Raw genomic sequence first — 18,375 nt, forward strand, 5'->3', positions numbered from 1 at the left:
CCCTGCAAGGAGATAGCTAAAGGTGTTGGAGAACAAAGGAATCAGGTGACCTCCTGGCCTGGGAAAAGAACAAAGCCCAGAGGAGGAGGGACTGGAGGGTGAGTCAGTTTGGAGCTAGCGGGGGACGAGGAGTGAGTACAGACGTGGGTGCCTGGCTCGCTGGCCCCCAGGATGGACCCAGCTGACGGGTCCTGTTCTCTGTACCTACAAGTTCTGTTTTAGACCATGTTCCTGTCATTTAATAAACCTCTGTTTTACTGGCTGACTCAGAGTCACGTCTGACTGCGAAGTGGGGGCGCAGGACCCTGTGGCTTCCCCAGGACCCCGCCAGGGTGGACTCGCTGTGGGAAGCGCACAGAGGGGCAGAGGATGCTGAATGCTCCAAAGGTCAGACCCAGGAAGGTGGAAGCCGTATGAGCTTCTTGCCCTGACGACAGTCTGCTCACAGAGAGGAGACTTCACCAGAGTCCTGACTGGCTTTGTAGGGAGCAGTTCCAGAGCATCGCCCGGGAAATCAGTGACAGGCCTAACTCATGATTTTTAAAACATCTGAAGTTGGCAATACTGTGCCCATTTAGTAGAACTGTGTCAAAAACGTTGACTTTGAATCTAAATCAGAGATGTATTAAGCACTAAGAGAAAGTAAAAAGGTAGGGATCAAAATATTCACATTTTGGTGACTCAAGTTAGGCCCCTGAATCCATACTTAGGGACTTAATTTTCAGTATCTGAATTTGAAAATCTGAACCAGTGTTTTCAAAGGAAACACTGAATCACCAGGGTTTCCTGAGATGGGAAGATCAGAATGGTGGATTGTCATGCAGTAGAACAGCAGCACCAAGGCCTAACATACATAAGAAACAATGGCCAAAGGAACTAAATGAGACCAGGTTCTCCTGCATGACCCAGTATGGAAGATACCATAGGAGGAGCTAAGGAAGAACAAAATCAAGACAGGGATATGGATCATCCTATGCAATCAGAGGAAGGAGACTGATTAATTTTGGGGTGGAAGGACAGATGAAGAGAGCTCATATTTTCACTGGGTATAAAGGACTCTTAATTTTCCATTTCAGTCAATAGTTTAACAAACAATTAAAGAATGTATGCATTTTACAGATTTTATGGGTTAGCAATGTAGTTAGTGCCTGGTTTTCAAGAAGCCAGGGCTCTATGCAATAGCTTTCTTAATTTGTGTTGACATTTATTGTGACTGCATGTGTAAGCACGTGCACGCACAAATGGCCAGTTAGGCATATAAAGTCTACTTGGGTGTGCAGATCCCCAAATTGTAGGCACATCTGTAATAAATGTACATACAGACTAGGCATTCAATTGCACACGGCTGTGGGCTGCCACTTTGAAAAATTAGACCCTTAATCAGCATTACATCTTGCGTTGACCCAGGGTTGCATCCTATTCAGGACAGCACTTAAGCGCATGCCTGAGTCGCATTGAAGTTAACAGAATTTAAAGTTAAGTATATGCTTAAGTGCTTTTCTCAGTTGGGGCTTATGTGCCTATGTGCCACAAGGACCATACTACATATTCATATTTAGTAAAATCAGCTCAGGTTTATATGAATACATCTTGCCTTTAAGATGGCAGTAGGACTGGCTTTGACAGACAGTCTTTAAAAGAGAATTGAAATGTAGGTTTGGCTCGTATTAACTAAGTACTGTATTAGAGACACCAGAGATCTGAGGACTAGAAGGTTTCTGTATAATTATATTCCACATGGATAGGAGAGCATGAAACACAAGTTAAAACCAATCCTTAGTGATACCTCTAGAGAATATAAGCTTGTTAAAGAAGTTTGCAAAGATTTGCAAAACAAGAAAAAAAAGCTTACTTCAGACCTGAAAAGAAAACAATAAACTGGCTGCACTTATCTTATTTAACTTGAATGAGGCTTTGGCAGACCAAAAAGCAAAAAGGAAATTGTTGTGTAATGCCTAATGATTGCTTAGAATGGAAAACTGCTTCTCTTTTTATCTTGGCTTGTTATAGGGGAATGGCTCATAGTATGACACAGCTTAAATAGCAAATCAGGCCCATAGTCAACTAAACATTTTAAAAGCTTTGTGCACATACTGTACAATATCAGCTAAGCCTTTAACCATTCTGAAAACAGAATTTGCTTTTTGGGTGGAAAGCTGTGGGCTTAACATTGTAGCACAAAAGTAATTAACTGTATATTAAATCTTGTTTACTTGCAAGTAAGTCAAGGGAATCAGAGTTCGTGTCCTAATGGGACTAGGAAGCTAACAGAGCAAAAGCAACTCTGATAACAGCAAATTCATATGCCATCTCCTTTCTCTCTTGCTTTCCATGCAATAGCAAATCTGTTGCATTAATAAGGAAATTGCCATGTTTGTATTTACTATAATCCCCACTTTGTTATTTTTAAAATTCACACTCTGTGAAATTCCATACAAAAAAAAAAGTATTTTCTTAATTGTTGTTTAAACAAACCATTGTTTATTTCACTTTGAACACACAATAAGACCACCAAACAAAAATTCCTACCCAATGGCTCAAGATGCCCTAAGAGATGGGACTGAAATCACAGTCCATAAAAACAATAGCAATAGCAGACCAGCGGCCAAACCTCACCAGCAAAACAACTAGTGCCCGGTCTTATAACCAAAACCGCCCAATCTCAGATACCACAGAAGTGCCAAATCCCATTGAGACCCTACATTGAATTTTAAAATAAATAAATAAAAGCTTCCCATCTCACATACCACAACCCCATCCCCCTCAACTGCTGAAATACATGGGCCTTTTAGCACATCCTAAAGGCCAGCAAACGTTGGCTATGTCCTACCAACTGAAATCTAAAGTTGAGGGACCTTCCTGGACAATGTTTTGCCAGCCGCTCCATCTCTTATAAAGGCATCTCAAAATTCTGCCCTAACTCAACAAAAGTGTATTGGTTGGAGGAATGTGGGGAAGATAACATGGTAAGCATCTTTTAAATCACCTCAAGTTTCTGCACATACATGTGCATAAATATATGGTACATCAAAGTCTATGAAGAAGGGGCTTATTAGCCTCAACCTCACTCAGGAGATTTGGTACATAGATTGTTTCTCTTGGTAGCTTCTTCAGATGTTCAAATGGATAATCCAAAACCGAAGAGCCACATTCAGTCCTGGCATCAGCAGGCACCGCTCCCATAGACTTCAATGAGAGATGTACTCTTTCCACCAGTGACGAATTTGCACTATCGTCTATACTGTTAAAAACAGACTGTTTATTTGGAAAGAATATGCTAATTTTTCCATTTTAACATTATACCATGTATTAAGGAACCAGTTATTAAAGGTGGAAGGTAGTAGGTTATGTCCAAGCTCTTAAAATTGTATATATGCCTCCTAAGAACACCATCTTAAGTGGCTTTTGAGTCTTGTTATCTTCAATTTCTGGATAATTTAATCTCAATGTCGTCTCTTACAGATAGAAAGTAACTTCTGATGCATCTACAATTTACTGTTATTACCTTAATCCAAATGGCCAGTATCCAGAGCCAGTATCACATTATGGGCCAGATCCTTAGCTGGTGGAAACCAGAGTTGCTCCTCTGGAATGGAACTAAGCCAGTTGACACCAACTGAAAATCTGGCCCTTTATGTTCTTGTAGCGGGTGGACACCCACTCCTGCCCTGAAGGGCTTGAAACCAGCCCTGAAAGAGGGCTACAGGGGTTAAAAGCAGCCCTTAGAGGGCTGCAGCTCTAAAAGCTGGGCTGATTGGGGAAGCAGCTGCAGCTGGACCACGCCCCAATCAGGCCACAGCTGGCCTGTATAGAAAGGCTGGGAGCCAGCGGCCCAGAGCAGTCTCTCTCTGTGTTCAGAGAGAGAAGGGCCTGGCTGTAGGGAGTTTAACTAAGTACCTAGAGTGCAGCAGGGCTGGGGAAAGGCCAAGGGAGCCGGGGAGTTCCGGCCTAGGAAGGCTGCAGGCCTGATAAGGCCCATTAGGTACTGGGTTGCAGGGGGCAGCACATGGGTAGGCAGAGGCAGCAGGTCCGAACCCCTTTGCCTGTGATACGTGGCTGATTCTGCAGTCTGCCGCAGTGAATGGGGGCTAGATGGAGACTGGGCAGTAGCCAAGACTGAGGCAAAGTGGGGATAGTGGGTGGGGGTTCCCCTGGGAGGGGGAGACCCAGAACTGTGGGGGTGCTGCTGGGGGCAGCACCCCAGGTAAAAGGGCACCGGGGTCCAGGGAGGGACAGGGGGGCCAGAGGACAGGCAGATCACCAGCCTGCAGAGGGTGCTTCAGAGCTGGAACAAGCTAATTCCCGGAAGTCACCAGCAGGAGGTGCCGCAGGGGTGAGTCCGCTCCTCTACAGTTCTATTCCTTAGAGAGTTACAATTTTCCCAGCAGTGTTTATTTGAATAAATTCCATTGCCCACATCTCTGTAGGTGTATTAAAGAACCAAAGAAATGCCTATCCAAAAGTTCAAGGCCCTCATAGAAGGGATTAAAACAACATAAACACCAACAGAAGACACAAGGTCAAGCCCAAATCCCCCCACCAATTTACCACTGAACTTCTATTGTTCCATAAGTTGCAAGCCATTGTACTACTACTTCTGCATCTAAGGATATCCTCTCAATAGGTTTCCCCAGCATTTCCCATAAACTACTGACAATGTATGGTGGAACTAGGCAAACAACTTATTCTAGAGATCAGGCTCTTGGTGTAGAGGCAACGAAGTCAATCAAGCTGCACTGATTTACACCAGCAGAGGTTCTGCCCTTATGTATTTAGCATCCTTTTCTGTTCATGGAAGATGTCTGGGGACATTGTTATTTTCACTCCATAAGAGTTTAAAAAAGAAAAGCTTATTATTTAACATTTATATTGCAGAGGCCAAACACGTTGAGGTCCCATTGTGCGAGGTACTTTACAAACATATAAATGAAAGTCCCTGCCCCAAAATGCTTACTCTGTGGATTATGAATGTGGGGGTATTAGAGAATTCACCAGTAGTGTTTGAGCTGTATGGTTTGACTGTGATTAGTCTCATTGTATTGTTTCTGGTCTTGGTTGGAGGAGTGTAACAACCTCAGGATGAGAGCTTGAAACAGCTGCTGGCGCATTCAATCTCTCAGGGCAGTAGAGCAGCGAGGGAAATGAATCAGGTACACAGAATTAGGGAGTTAAATTCCAGCAAAAATTTCACAGAAGACAAACAATTCCTAGTGAAAGGCTGCCTTTTGGACAAAGAAGCCCAGACTTCAAAATAGGCTAATTCTGATAACTTCTGGGTCTTTATTCCAAAATTTGGAATAGTTCTTTGCAAGGTCCCAATGCTTTTACAAAGAATACATGAGACTAAGGCTGTCACTGAGGTGATCCATCCTCTTGCTAGTGCAGTATGTTCTCTTTCTGGACATTGTCCTGTGAAAGAAGGAATCCATCCCTTTCTTTTGTTTCAACAACAAACTTACACAGAATCAAAATGTGTTCTCTGAAACAATTCCTTATTATTATTACTCATTTATACTGTTTATATTTTTGTTGCCATAGTAATAAATGCAGACAGTTAAAAAGGAACTTGCATGAAATAAATCAATGAAGTCTGTAGACCTGAAAAAGTACTTACTCAATTAAACAATGGCTTGTGCGGAGGGAAGAAGGGTGGAAAACAAACTTGTAATTGCATTATGATTAAAAACTGTCCAATCATTACTAGCTAGCTAGTAACTGACGAGAAAATTGGCTGGCCTGGTACAACATAAAAAATATAAAGGAAAGATGACCTGAACAAGGTGACTATCATCATTCATTACTCTTGTAACATTCATTGTTAAGTGCTGGTGCAGTGTACAAACTACAGAAAACCTGGTCCCTGTCGCAATGATTCTGCAGTCTACAGTCCTGCAATCCTTATTCACCCAAGTAGCCCCACTGAAACTACAAGTAAGGATCACAAGATCAAGCCCCTAAAGAGACAGTTAACACAGGAGATCCAGAAGAAGATTCTGTCTAAATGGTAATTAGCAAAGGATTTTCCAAGATTGGTATTGAGCTATTTATTCCTGTTTCCAGTGCAGGTTTTTTCAAATATCAGGAATCTCAAATCTGGTCTTCCCTCATTTTACTGGAAGTTTCAAAGCATGTTTAATTGAACATTTAACCTTCATTGAAAGGACGGGGTAACTAAAGTAACAAAGAAATTTGCTCTCCAAGGTGTTAATTGGTCACTGAAGTTAAATGCATATTAACAAAAATACAATAAAACCAAAGTGTTTTAAACAATCTATCTAAAAATCCCTCCATTCCTTAGTTGTTCAGCTTTGTCACTTCCTTCTTGTGATGTCGTCATTCCACTAGTGCTTCTATCATCTAATGCTTTGTCCACAGTCGGCTTTACTCTGAAAATATAGTGCAACCATATCATTGGTATCAACACTGGGAACACTAGCTCTCCTAGAGCCAGCAGCCACTGGCTTTCTTATCACCATAGCTTGTAGACTTCTTCTGAGTGCCAGCACCTTATCCATACCACTCACACCACTGCTATTAATTATTAATTATCATTGTTTATTATTTGTATTGCAGTAGCACCTAACAGCACCTGTCATGGACCAGGACCCGACTGAGGTAGGCGTCGTACAAATAAAAAGATTATTCCTGCCCACAAAAGCTTCTAAACTAAGTGTAAGACAAGAGACAAAAGGTGGAGAGAGAGACAGATGGGGATACAAGAAAACAATGGGAAGATACCAGTCAGTATGATAGGCAGTGGTCTGAGCACAGTAGCTGCCTAATCACTGTCAAATTTGTCTAGCATTCTTACCACGAGTGGAACTGCACCAATAATAGCATCAGTGGAAAAAAATTTCAGAAAAAAAATATCTCTAGGATAGATAAAATCACTCTAGCATAGAGTCCCCAACAGCAATCCAAATGTGAATTTCTAATTTGAAAAAAATAACTGGTCTAGGGAGAGATGGTATTAAAAAAAGGGAAAAACTTTCAGATCTTCTTTATTTATCATAAAGAAGCAAAAAAGCACATTTTGATTTTCCTTTGCATGAATGTGTCTTCAGCTTGTTCTTTTGCTATGATTAGCCAGTGGGGTAGCCTGATGGACTTCATGAAAAAGTATTAGTACATTAAAAAAAAGTATTAAATAAATATCAAAACTAATGTGTAGTTTAACTTTCTTATTCTACCATTCCTAACTCAGAAGCAAAACAAATGCAAGAGTGATTGAAGAATCAAGTCTTCTGGTTTTATGTTTGGCATTAAACAGGTCATAAAAGTTATTGACTTTGGCTCTTTAGGCCTTTAATACGTTAAAAATAATTACAACCATGCCCTGACTGAAAGGCAGTCTCAAAAGTCTACATGTGAGTTTTGGGCCTTGAAAAAAGTGACTGCTTTCCCCAGAAAAGGTGCATACCTTGAAGCACAGCATGTTACTGTATTTTCTTTCCTCTCTCACGTTTGCATTCTGTTCAGAAAAGCAAAGAGTTTGCAATTACAAGGGAGGGGGGAGTTAATTTTCAGTAAAACAGGAAACAAGTATCAGCCGGCACTATGGTCTCAGAGTTGTATGTACACAATGTAGGGAAAGGAAAAATCACCTACAGTTTTTACAGCACTGGAGTTTTTATAGTTCTTTTTCCCTAACAAATGCAGAGTTCAGGGCTATATTGAAAGGTGAGCTTAGATGCTTAGGGAAATTATCAGTTAGGCATTAGGGGACACATTTTTGAAGATGACCTTTAATTCTGGGTCCCTTGGTTTTTGGGTACCCAACGTGCACAATTAAAGCTTGATTTTCAAAGATGTTGTGCACCTACTATTTACTGCTTACCCACACAACAGACTAAAATTGTTGTGATCCTTGTAAATTCACGGTCTCCCAGGTACTCAACAGCTGCAGTGAAAGCGGACAAGAATCTGGTCACTTTTCACTGTGCTGCAGCATGGGATTTAGATTCTGCAGAAGTTGATGACTTTGGACCCTTCATTTACCAAGGAAAGCTTCTTTTTTATTAGTAGAAAGTAAGTATAATATAACATTTCAAACCCAAGTGCCCAAAGTTAAGCTCCAAAATCCATATTTAGGCACCGAACTAAGAGTGAGCTGATTTTCAAAGGTGATAAGTACCCAGGTTTTCATTGACGTCAGTTGGAATGTGGGTACTCAGCACCTCTGAAAATCAGACCAAATTATTTATGGGTAAAATTTTCAAAAAAGTGCCTTAGTCCCATTTTCAAAAGCACCTAATTCACAGGGAAAGTCTTGACTTAGGTGCTTTTAAAATGTGTACCCTATGCAACTAAATATGCAATTAGGAGCTTTCCTGTGGGCACCAATTTTTAATTTATTTTTTTTTAAACCCTGTTGCTTATCTAGCAACCCTCTTCGGACGTGTCAGATACACAAGGCAGTGCAGCTCTCTGCTCCGGTTCAGGGATTTATGATCTTGTGCAAGAGATCTGGACTTTTGGCAGGTAAGGGGGAAATGAATTGATTTTCAAATACTTTAAAATCCAAATACATTTCTGACCTTCAGCCTACCTGTAGTTCCCAGTTCAGTTAGTGATTTGGGATTTTAAAGGTGTTTTCTATTAAATTTAATGTATTTTAATTATGAAAAAAATCACTGTTTACCTGTAATGTTATTTTCTTGTGTCTTTCTGAGCGTTATTACCCAGACTATAAAATGACTAAGAAAATGAAGCAATCCATTTGGCAAGGATACCCATCCATGCAATTCTTTCTTTGCAACTGTATAAATATAATCACATTAACCTTATCACAGTGTTACCACATCAAAGGTATTCATTTATTAACAACATAGAAAAGCACTGAAACATTTGGTTTTTACTAAACACAGATGTAAACAAACATTCATATGAATTAATAATCAACATTGTAGTGCAATAAGTTTAAGTAGTGGACCTACCGATAACAGTGATTTGCTGAGGAGAATATGGACAATTAAGATTTTTTTTGTCATGCACCCTCACATTTGGAACATGTGCACGATCATACCACAGCCAAGCAGAGCTCCATCTAGTCTAGTATCCTGTCTCCAGTGGTAGCAAATACCTGACATTTCAGAGAAGGGTGAAAGAAACCTCCGTGCACGTTATGCCTTGCATAGCATATTTAAATTATGGCTAAATGAAGACAAGATATCTTAGACACCCCCTAATACCACAGCCAGCTCTTAGCACCTCAGGCTAGGAAGGAAGGGAGAGGAATCCTTTCCAGACATAATTACTGGTTCCTGAGAAACTGTACTTCAAGAAAATCTTGAACTGGGACGCACTACATGTGGGTTCATTTCCAGACTCTATCACAAACTCCCAGTGTGACTTTGAGGCCTGGTCTACACTGGGGGAGAGGGAGGGGAGAAATTGATCTAAGATACGCAACTTCAGCTACGAGAATAGCGTAGCTGAAGTCGACGTATCTTAGATAGACTTAGAATCACTTACTTCGCATCCTTGCGGCGCGGGATTGACGGCCGCCGCTCCCCTGTCGACTTTGCTTCCGCCTGTCGCCGAGCTGGAGTTCCGCAGTCTATGGGAGAGCGATCGGGGATCGATTTATCGCGTCTACGCTACACGCGTAAATCGATTCCCGATAGATAGATCGCTACCTGCCAAACTGGTGGGTAGTGTAGACGTACCCTGGCTGAGGTACTAAATCTCTGAGACTCACTTCTCAACCTTCTTCTTGTATGTCAGATTCTCTTCATCTGTCTTCTATATATCTAGGTTGTAAGCTCTTCAGAGAAGGAGCTGGGTCTTACTATGTGTATGTGCAACACCTAACACAATGGAGCTCTGATGTTGGTAGGGGCCCCCAAGGGCTACTGCAACACAAATAATAATAAAAATGAAATTCTCTTTTGATTCTCCAAATCCACTAATGACTCTCATGTAGGCTATTGCATTCTTGTGTGTATACACCTCTACCCTGATATTACGCAACCCGATATAACACAAATTCAGATATAACGTGGTAAAGCAGCGCTCCCGGGGGGCGGGGCTGCACACTCTGGTGGATCAAAGCAAGTTCGATATAAATGCGGTTTCACCTATAATGCAATAAGATTTTTTGGCTCCCAAGGACAGTGTTATATCGGGGTAGAGGTGTAGTTTGTGTTGCTTTAAACTCCTCTAGTCCTAGCAGCACTCTGACCCTAAGCCATTAAAACAAGGTCCCCCAGACCCATTGCTCCTTTTCTCCCACTCTACTTTTGGGAGCAGTTTCACTCAGCATCCAATCTACCACAGGGGAACCCTCCCTCTTAGCCCTTAAATGCTTCCCTCCCCACCCAATCCACCTAGACAGCCCCAAAGGGCTTATCTCCCTCTTGATTTTGTCCCTACCTGAAAACTGATTTTCTGCTAATACCACTAAAGGGTTAATGATTCCTTGCCAGCAGAGGAGAGATGACTCAGAGGCTTAGGTACAGTTTGTGCTGCCTTTTCACCCTTTCTTGGGTCTGCATAACTCCGTATCTCTATTCACTTTAATCAGGTTGACTCAAACCTGGTTATCTTTACCCTCTTGCATTATTTATTATTATTATTTAAAACAAGGAACTGTTCCCAAGGTAAGCAGCATACAGTCCAAATACTGTGTCCCTACAGAAAGAAAGTGTGTTCCTAGTTTAATGCTGGAAACTAATTTACAGTGGAGGATGAAATTCCCTTTACTGCAGCATAAGTTACACATTGAAGTCTGTAGGATCTAAAGAAAGCCTGGTTGTGTGATACAAACAGCAGGCCTAGTATCACCAGATAACGCCATACAGGACTTTCTTACTTCCTCACTGGTCAGAAACAGACACCCAATTAATAGTCTCTGGCAAAGTATGGACAGAGCACCACATCGCAATTTTACATAGATTATGTTATTGTTTAGCCAAGCTTTTAATTGACTATTAGATTATTTTTAATGAGCAGGAAGCAAGGGGCAGTTTGTTATTGAATTTTATTTTGAAAGACTTTTTTGTTAACACAGTGGTAGTTTTAATTGGCAAAAGGCACACAAGTGCCCAGGCATTGAGCATAGCGGTAGTTACACCTCTTTAACTAACTAACTAACATGAAGGTTTGGTATTTGAAGGGTCACATTTTCAAGACGTGCATGTGGAGTCCTTTCCCTGGAGGCAGCAGAGCAAATAAGGTATCAGAAATAAGAACAATCATGTATTCTGAGGTCAAGATAAGCCCATGGGAAACAAAGGCATGTGCTTTGGGGCCCAGCTTTGAAAAGTTAATGATGATAGGTTGTCAGTCAGAGCCATGGTCCTGCAAGCCCCACTGACACCAGTGGGGCTTGCAGGAAACCAGTGTTGGAATATGGGGGTGGGGGAACTTTCTCCAGAGCTAGCCAGGGTAAGGGAGAAGAGCCAATAGCAATCCCAGCAAAGTCCATGCTGCCAGAAGTTTTCCCAAGGCCAAGAGACAAATGGGGGGAGCCTGACATAGGCATACAGGGAGGTTGGGAACTTTCTAATGCCTATGGACTCTAAAACCTCTTGCAAAATCTTTTAAAGCCATGGAAACCAGTTTCAATATTTGAAAAGCAAGTTCTTGGGATCCAATTCACACCTAGCTCCAGTGCACTCAAGGGGGTCACAACAGGGATGAGCGTGGCTTTTGTATGTATGTGCTTGTTTACCAAGTGTGATGCTCTACAGACTATATATTTGATAGAGTAGATCTTTCCCCCTGGATCTTTTTTCAACAACCTAAGCCACATTTATTTCCATTTTATGAAAAATCAAACAACCTAAGCTTTAATCCAAAGGATTTGACCATTTTTAAAATGTAGAACACAGGAAACTGACACATGAGAAATCCAATAGCACTGTCACGATGTGAAGGGTTGGTTCTTTAAGAATGAAAAAGGAAGTATGCGGCCATGTAATGCTGACTGTCCCGGCACCCCTTACACTCCAGCACTTACTGAGACAGAGGGAGTAGAATGGTCAAAGTGACAAGGCAGGTATCTTGTCCTCAGGGAGGGCAGTTCATTGGGAGCTGTTTTGATGGGGGTCAGAGAGGACTTTTTCAGCAGGCCCAGGGAGGGAAAACGGAACAATGACTCCTCCCTCTCACTGTGGTCTATACTTTAGTTTCCTCTTTTCCTCACTGCCTCTGACCTTTTCTCCCTTTTCCTGCCTCGTGCTTCAATCTTCTTCCTCCTTTCATGTTCCCTCCCTTGCTCTCGCCTTCTTATCTCCCCCTCATGCTCTCTGCCTTACTTAGTCATTCCTCATAGTTCTTCATTTCCATTCTTTGCTCCCTATTGTTCCCATACTCCCCCATGCCCTACTGGAGTCAGCACCCACCTGGGGCAGATGGGAGCTGAGCAGAAGGATGGATGAAGGTCCAGGCTGGACCAGTAGCTGGTGGTGGTCCAGTTAAGTAGCCTGCAGGCTTTCTGCTCACAGGACTACCCATGGGGTGGTCCTTAAAGTTATTCTATAACATCAGCAGTCACCTTTGCCCCCAATCCCTGATGGCTGCTGCTAGGGAGCTCACCAGTACATAATGAGGAGGATGTAGTCAGCTTGAAGAATCAGGAAGAGCTGGTCTTCATGGCATGCTCCCTTCGAAGCCTGTTGTGACTTACAATGCGTTTTAGTTATCCATCCATAGAGACTTGTAAGGCTTCCATTATTTAGCATAGTACATTACATTACCACAACTAGGAGCAGTCCTAACTCCCCTCCATGCCTGTCCCCATGCCCCCGCCCCCCACATTGCAGAGGGAATGCCTGCAATCGGGGAAGGTCAGATGTGATAAGAGAAGTGTCACTGGGCAGGTCAGAGGCTAGAAGTGCACAGGTGGGGCCTGACTGTTTGCAAAGCCAGACAGAGATCACCGGGGATTCCCCCTGCCTGATCTGCAGCAGAGTGCCACTGACATGACAGCTACAGCCCTGCCCTCCCTTTCTGTTCCTTTCAACATGATTTGGCCCTCTATTTATAATCCCTCTGCCTGAGAGCAAAACAACATTTCTGCCTCTGGGAATAACACACAATACCATGTTGTGTATACACCCAAACTGGTGTAAAGCTTACATCTCTACCTCAAAACTTTCAATAGATTATAAATAATTTTTAACAGCCTATACATTATTATTGATATTTGTACAGTCCCCAGGCTCTACACTCACAGAAATGTTTCACAGCTCTTCAATTGACTCTTCAGTCTTTTTCTTTAACAGAAATGAACACAGGATAACGTGAACGAAACATTACTACTGTCATTATAACTAAATTTTCAATACGAAATATTTTCTGCAACCTAACAAAGCAATGGGTTGGGGTTTTTTTCCTCCTTGAAAGATATGAATGCTGGGATTTGTTATGGAAGAATTAAACACAAGCAATAACATTTTCAGCTTGTATCTTGAATGCTGTGGACTACACTGAAATCCTGAAAGATCTGAGGCTAATAATAGAAAATGGATCTAGATTGAGAACTCTGTTTAGGTGAAACATGAAATTCCATTCTGGCTGAATGCTACAGCTTTCCAGTTTTCTCCAAATCTGTATCACATTTGTTCTGGAGGCCATCAATTCAAGTCACTGAGACAAAGGGCGCTTTGCTCTGGTGGCACAAAGTACTTGTGGTGTAACAGTGGTAAATAACCACTATGAAGTCAGACTAAGCCGTGACTTAGCACACTGGGTCTTTTTTTGCTGCCTAGCACTTTCACAAATTGCCATGTGCTAACCTGATTTCACTTAGCTAACTTTGCTTCACTGTTTATGGATTTATTTAGAAAATCATAAACAGCAATAATTATCTATAAGCCCCGAGTATCTGAAGAAAGCTGCATCAGAAATGCATGGCCTATTTTCACACATTCAGACTGTCTCTGCTCCATAGCATATGGATTTTGAAAACCTCTGCCATTCTGTTTAATTTGTCCAGCAGAGCCTGTTTTGTTGACCTTCAGGGCAGGTTGCAGGCTGGGCAGGGTGGAGCGGAGAATGTCTTATTTTCTGTGCCTTGGGAAGAAGGAGGGGGGGGTTACTTATTGCAGACATGAGGTCAACTTGAAATCTATAATAAATGCAGCTTTGCGAACAGCATTGTTAGTGTGCTTTGTCTGGAGTGGTCACAATGTAGCAGCTGGGCAAAGAGAGAAAGAGCAGACTGTGAGGTCACATAAAACTGGATTATGACAGTGAATCAACTGGCATTAGGAATAAGCTAATTAGAAAGGAAGAAGCTGCTTGTACACGCGTCTTGCTAATCAGTGATTATGGGAATGAAAATGTGGAGAAAATACATGACAAATAAATGGGGTTTTAATAAAATATTAAAGAGACTAATCATCTCTTCCGCGGAGGAGCACAGGATTAAATGAGCACAAATACTGGTCAGATATGGCGAGTGAGCCTAGTCCCCAAGCCTGCAGAGGGTCCTTTGTGACAACATAGCACGGTTGGCTCCTGTGGGGTTCGGGAGGGACTGATGGGCTAGACTGTCAGTGTCAGGGAACAGCCACTTAAAGTGTCACTGGTCTCTGGGAAATCTGCACTATTCTGGGTGCAGCTCCCATCAGAGGCCATTGACAGAAAGAGCAGCAATGGCTTCCAATCCATAACTGATATCCCTGGGGACGGCTAGCGATCCACCAGCAAATTCCAGAGAGCCAATGGCAGCCCAGCCTGAGTGAGCCATCCTATCAAATGTAAGGAGAGGAGCAGGGGGATTAGTTCTCTGCACAAATGTCCCAACTATAGGGATGGATCCAGATTTCCCTGAGTCTTGGGACATCTATGCAATTGTTATTCTGGCCTCTATCCTTTCAACATGGCTACAAACCTCTCCCCTGAGGGAATGATGCCTTAAATACAGCATGCAGTAAATTGTAAAAATGTCCCCTTCATGAGTGTGTTTTTCAGTGGAAGGGGGTGGGAGGGTCATACATATTCTAAAGTGAGGTACTGTTTCTTTAAAGATTTCTCCCAAGCTGTAATATAATGCCACGTCCGTGGATATGACAGTATTTGACCACTTAACAAGAGTAGAATTCAAACCTCTATCAAATATAATCCAGTAATAACATGTTGTTGGCATCAACAAAGGTAGTAAAATTTACAGTGAAAATTAAATGGTTCAACTTAACTTTAAAGTTGAGCATTCAAAGCTACATGTTTGAGAGTTCAGTTGCATACCCTGTCTCACCAATAACAAGCACTGGCCATGGAGAGAACTCATGCCGGCAGTTCTGATGCTGTTCACAAACCACTTGAGCCACATTCTTATGGTTTACAACGTCAGCCAAGGCCCAGGAGTGTATCCACTCCAGGGGCCATCTGTTATCCCTTGTGTAACAGCCATTGTTAACTCATTGTCACTGGGAAATCATTTACTTGATATCTTTAGCTGGCTATCATCATTGGGCAAAAAGAAAATTGGTCCTTAAACATAAGACTGTTTCCAAAGCCTTCCAATCTATTCTATTTGTGATTTAAAAAGAAGATTTTTATGGGGTGAAATCAGTTTCTATTTCTCAATAGGCTTGTTTATGGCATTTTGATAGTCTTAGCAAAAACAAAATAGTTTGGATTGGTAAAAGTATAAAGTCAGTCTTTCCTGAATTCTGATCACAGCAGCTAGGAAAGTTAAAAAAACAGCCACACTATAGACGGATTTGGAATAAGTGCTCTCTTATTTACTGTACATCTTCATTATCCCACTGAAAAGCATTCAAGATTATTGTAACCATTTTAATCTTGGCATACTTGATTATATTCAGTGGCCCTGATCCTGCAAACACTTACATATGTGAGCAGCCCTGTTTGTTTCGGTTCAACTACCTCACATGTAGGACCAGAGACATAGATGTAAAATGCCTTTGGAATGTGTAAGTTGTGAAAATGAGAAGTCATAATGTCAACAAAAGCTGAAGTTTGATTGACTCCTATCAGTTATTGGTTGAACTATACATCACTAAAGGAGTATGAGATGATGCACAAACTACATTTCCACTAACATACAGCAGTGTTTGTAAATAGAAGGGTACAACAGCAATACCTGGTTAAAATGTAACTGAGATTCCCCAGCACCCATCAAAAACAAACAAACAGACAAGACAAAGCAAAATATTAATTTGAGCTGACCTTGCAGTATTCGACTTGCTTTCAAAACCATTTTTTGTTTTTAGAAAATACTGCGGGTTCTGTACTTTACGTGGTATTTCCAGCGGACACAGTTCTTCCTGTGGTATTAGACCTGGCACTGCCACAAGAACATTGCCCCTGATTGTCTCAAGGAAAACACCACAAAAAGGAACACTTTCCACAACTGATTTAAAACATCTAAAAGAAAAAAAAAGTATCAGAATGAAAAGGAGAGAAAGGAAACTTAGAAAAACTGGAAATAAAGAAAGGGATGGTTAAAAAAATAAAAAGAATTTTTCGGAAGGTTTGTTTGTTTTTTGTTTTTTTAAGAGAGATTCCAGTCAGACTCAAAAGCTTTGCTCATTTTTAGTTAGTGGATTCAAGCCAGAGCCTGGCCTTGGCTCTGGCTCAATTCTTCTCTATAGCTTTGATTCATTGAAATCTAATTTGAAACAGGGGGAGGGGTGAAATGTTGACATTGCGGCTAGAGGGATGATGAGGAGAAGAGGGGGTGGTCATGCCCACCTCTTCCCTCTCATCCATTTTTTGGGGAGGAGGGTCTTTTGTTCCTGGAATCCATTCAGATTTCTTTCTTCCCAGGGAGAATTATCAGCTCCTGTAGCCTTTTCAGTTTTTGAGGGTGTTTTTTTTTTTTTTTTTTTTTTGATGTGCCAAAGTAGAGTCAAGGAGGAAAAACTAGATCATATATAGATTTAATACATAGACCTCATAGATGTGCATAGATGATGTTCCATCAGAATCTAATGTTGAGATATGGATATATTCCATTCATTTAAAGGAAATTAAGTACTCATTTACATTTCCAATTTGACAGAAGAGAGACTGACATTTTCTATCTATCCACACAGCAAGTACAGTATCAGTGTCGGCAGTGCACGCTTCCCAGCACTGCTCTGGTAATGTGCCGCAACCCTGTCCCATAGGGGCCACCTCAATGGATGAGAGGGTTGCTCAGTTCCCAGATATAGTCAACCATGGACCTCTATGCAGAGACTCAACAAAGCTAATGCTGATGGTGGATGACCTGCCTTATAGAAACCGGTCTGATTTATTGCACATATGCTACACCAGTCAGGCAGTAACATACTCCTAAACTGAGCTAAATCTAAAGCAATGCTCTAAAACCAGCACCTTTCATTAATCCAATTAGTTACCTGAGTTCCCCAATCCCTCTGAATTTTAAAAAAAATTATACAGAGACAGAATTTTTCCACGCAAAATGGGTGTGGCTCAAGAAGACCACCTTCTGAGTGGCAGGGGAAAAGAGACAGCTAGGAAACAGATGGATAATGTGAGCTGCTATAATCATTTTACTACTAAAAAATAAGTGTTCTCAAGCAACACACTTTTGGGAAATCTATACTGATTTCTCTAACAATGCTAGAAGGTCTTGTGGCTAAAAGTTGTTGGTATAGTACTTGCAGGGTGGAGTGGAACTTGCCATAATCCAGTAGCTGCACCTAGTGACAAGAATATTGCTGGCACCAGTTAAATTAGAGACTGTGGGTTAGAGCCTCAGATAGGCTCATATCTGCTTGGCAGGCCTGAAAGAGGGAACAGTCCCCAACTTTCCACCCCCTTGATCAAGAAGCAATGAGGAGCCAGTTTGGCCAGTGCAACCACAGGACTGCTCTAACTTGTATCACTCTGAGCATTGTTCCACTGGCCCAAGATTGCCACAACGTAGCATGCTCTGGCCATCTCTCTCTCCCCACCTCTGGCACGTCACTTCCACAGGAAGCCAGAGTGGGAGTGGCTGACACAGAATGGTCTGTACTGACCTTATACATCTAGGGATTTCCCTATGCAAGGAAATTCCCTGTTAAAGCAGCTTTCCTTCTGCCTTTACACTGTGGGTACAGTGCAAAAGGGGCAGAGCTAGGAGCCATGGATATGGAGGATGACTTCTCTTCCCTTAAGACAAATGATTTATAAATCTTTTCAGCCTCATTCCTCAACACATGAATTAATAAGCTGACCTGTATTTTGCTGCTCTCTGGAGTAAGTGTCACTGCTGTTCAAAATCTGGTCAAGCTCCTTCCTCTCATGCCAGTCTTTGGGCTTACCAGACTAAATGTCTTGCAGAAGTTTGGCATTTGCTTTTCCTCCTATTTATACTGGTTCAAAATGAGTTGGCTTCTGACACCATATCGCAGGACAATGGCAAAGAACCACAGAAAACAACTTTCACACTGAGCAAGGGATTTTATC

General features: G+C 41.8%; 1 protein-coding gene across 6 annotated transcripts in view; it reads right to left on the reverse strand.

The window, feature by feature from the left end:
* Positions 1-18,375, reverse strand: part of PDE8A (phosphodiesterase 8A) — a 258,360-nt gene that overhangs the window by 97,110 nt on the left and 142,875 nt on the right. The window contains exon 1 of one of the 6 annotated variants that reach the window (XM_054042374.1): positions 18,144-18,371. The exons of 4 other annotated variants lie outside the window; for them this stretch is intronic. Coding sequence is in view for 1 of the 2 variants with exons in the window: in XM_054042369.1 (XP_053898344.1) it covers positions 7,421-7,435 (15 nt within the window). In the remaining variant the exon portion in view is untranslated. Of the gene's footprint in view, positions 1-7,420; positions 7,472-18,143; positions 18,372-18,375 lie in introns of those variants that run through there. One more of the 6 variants, XM_054042369.1, reaches the window with a different exon arrangement.

This window comes from Malaclemys terrapin, chromosome 10 (assembly GCF_027887155.1).
Source record: "Malaclemys terrapin pileata isolate rMalTer1 chromosome 10, rMalTer1.hap1, whole genome shotgun sequence".
NCBI classification, from domain to species: domain Eukaryota; kingdom Metazoa; phylum Chordata; order Testudines; family Emydidae; genus Malaclemys; species Malaclemys terrapin.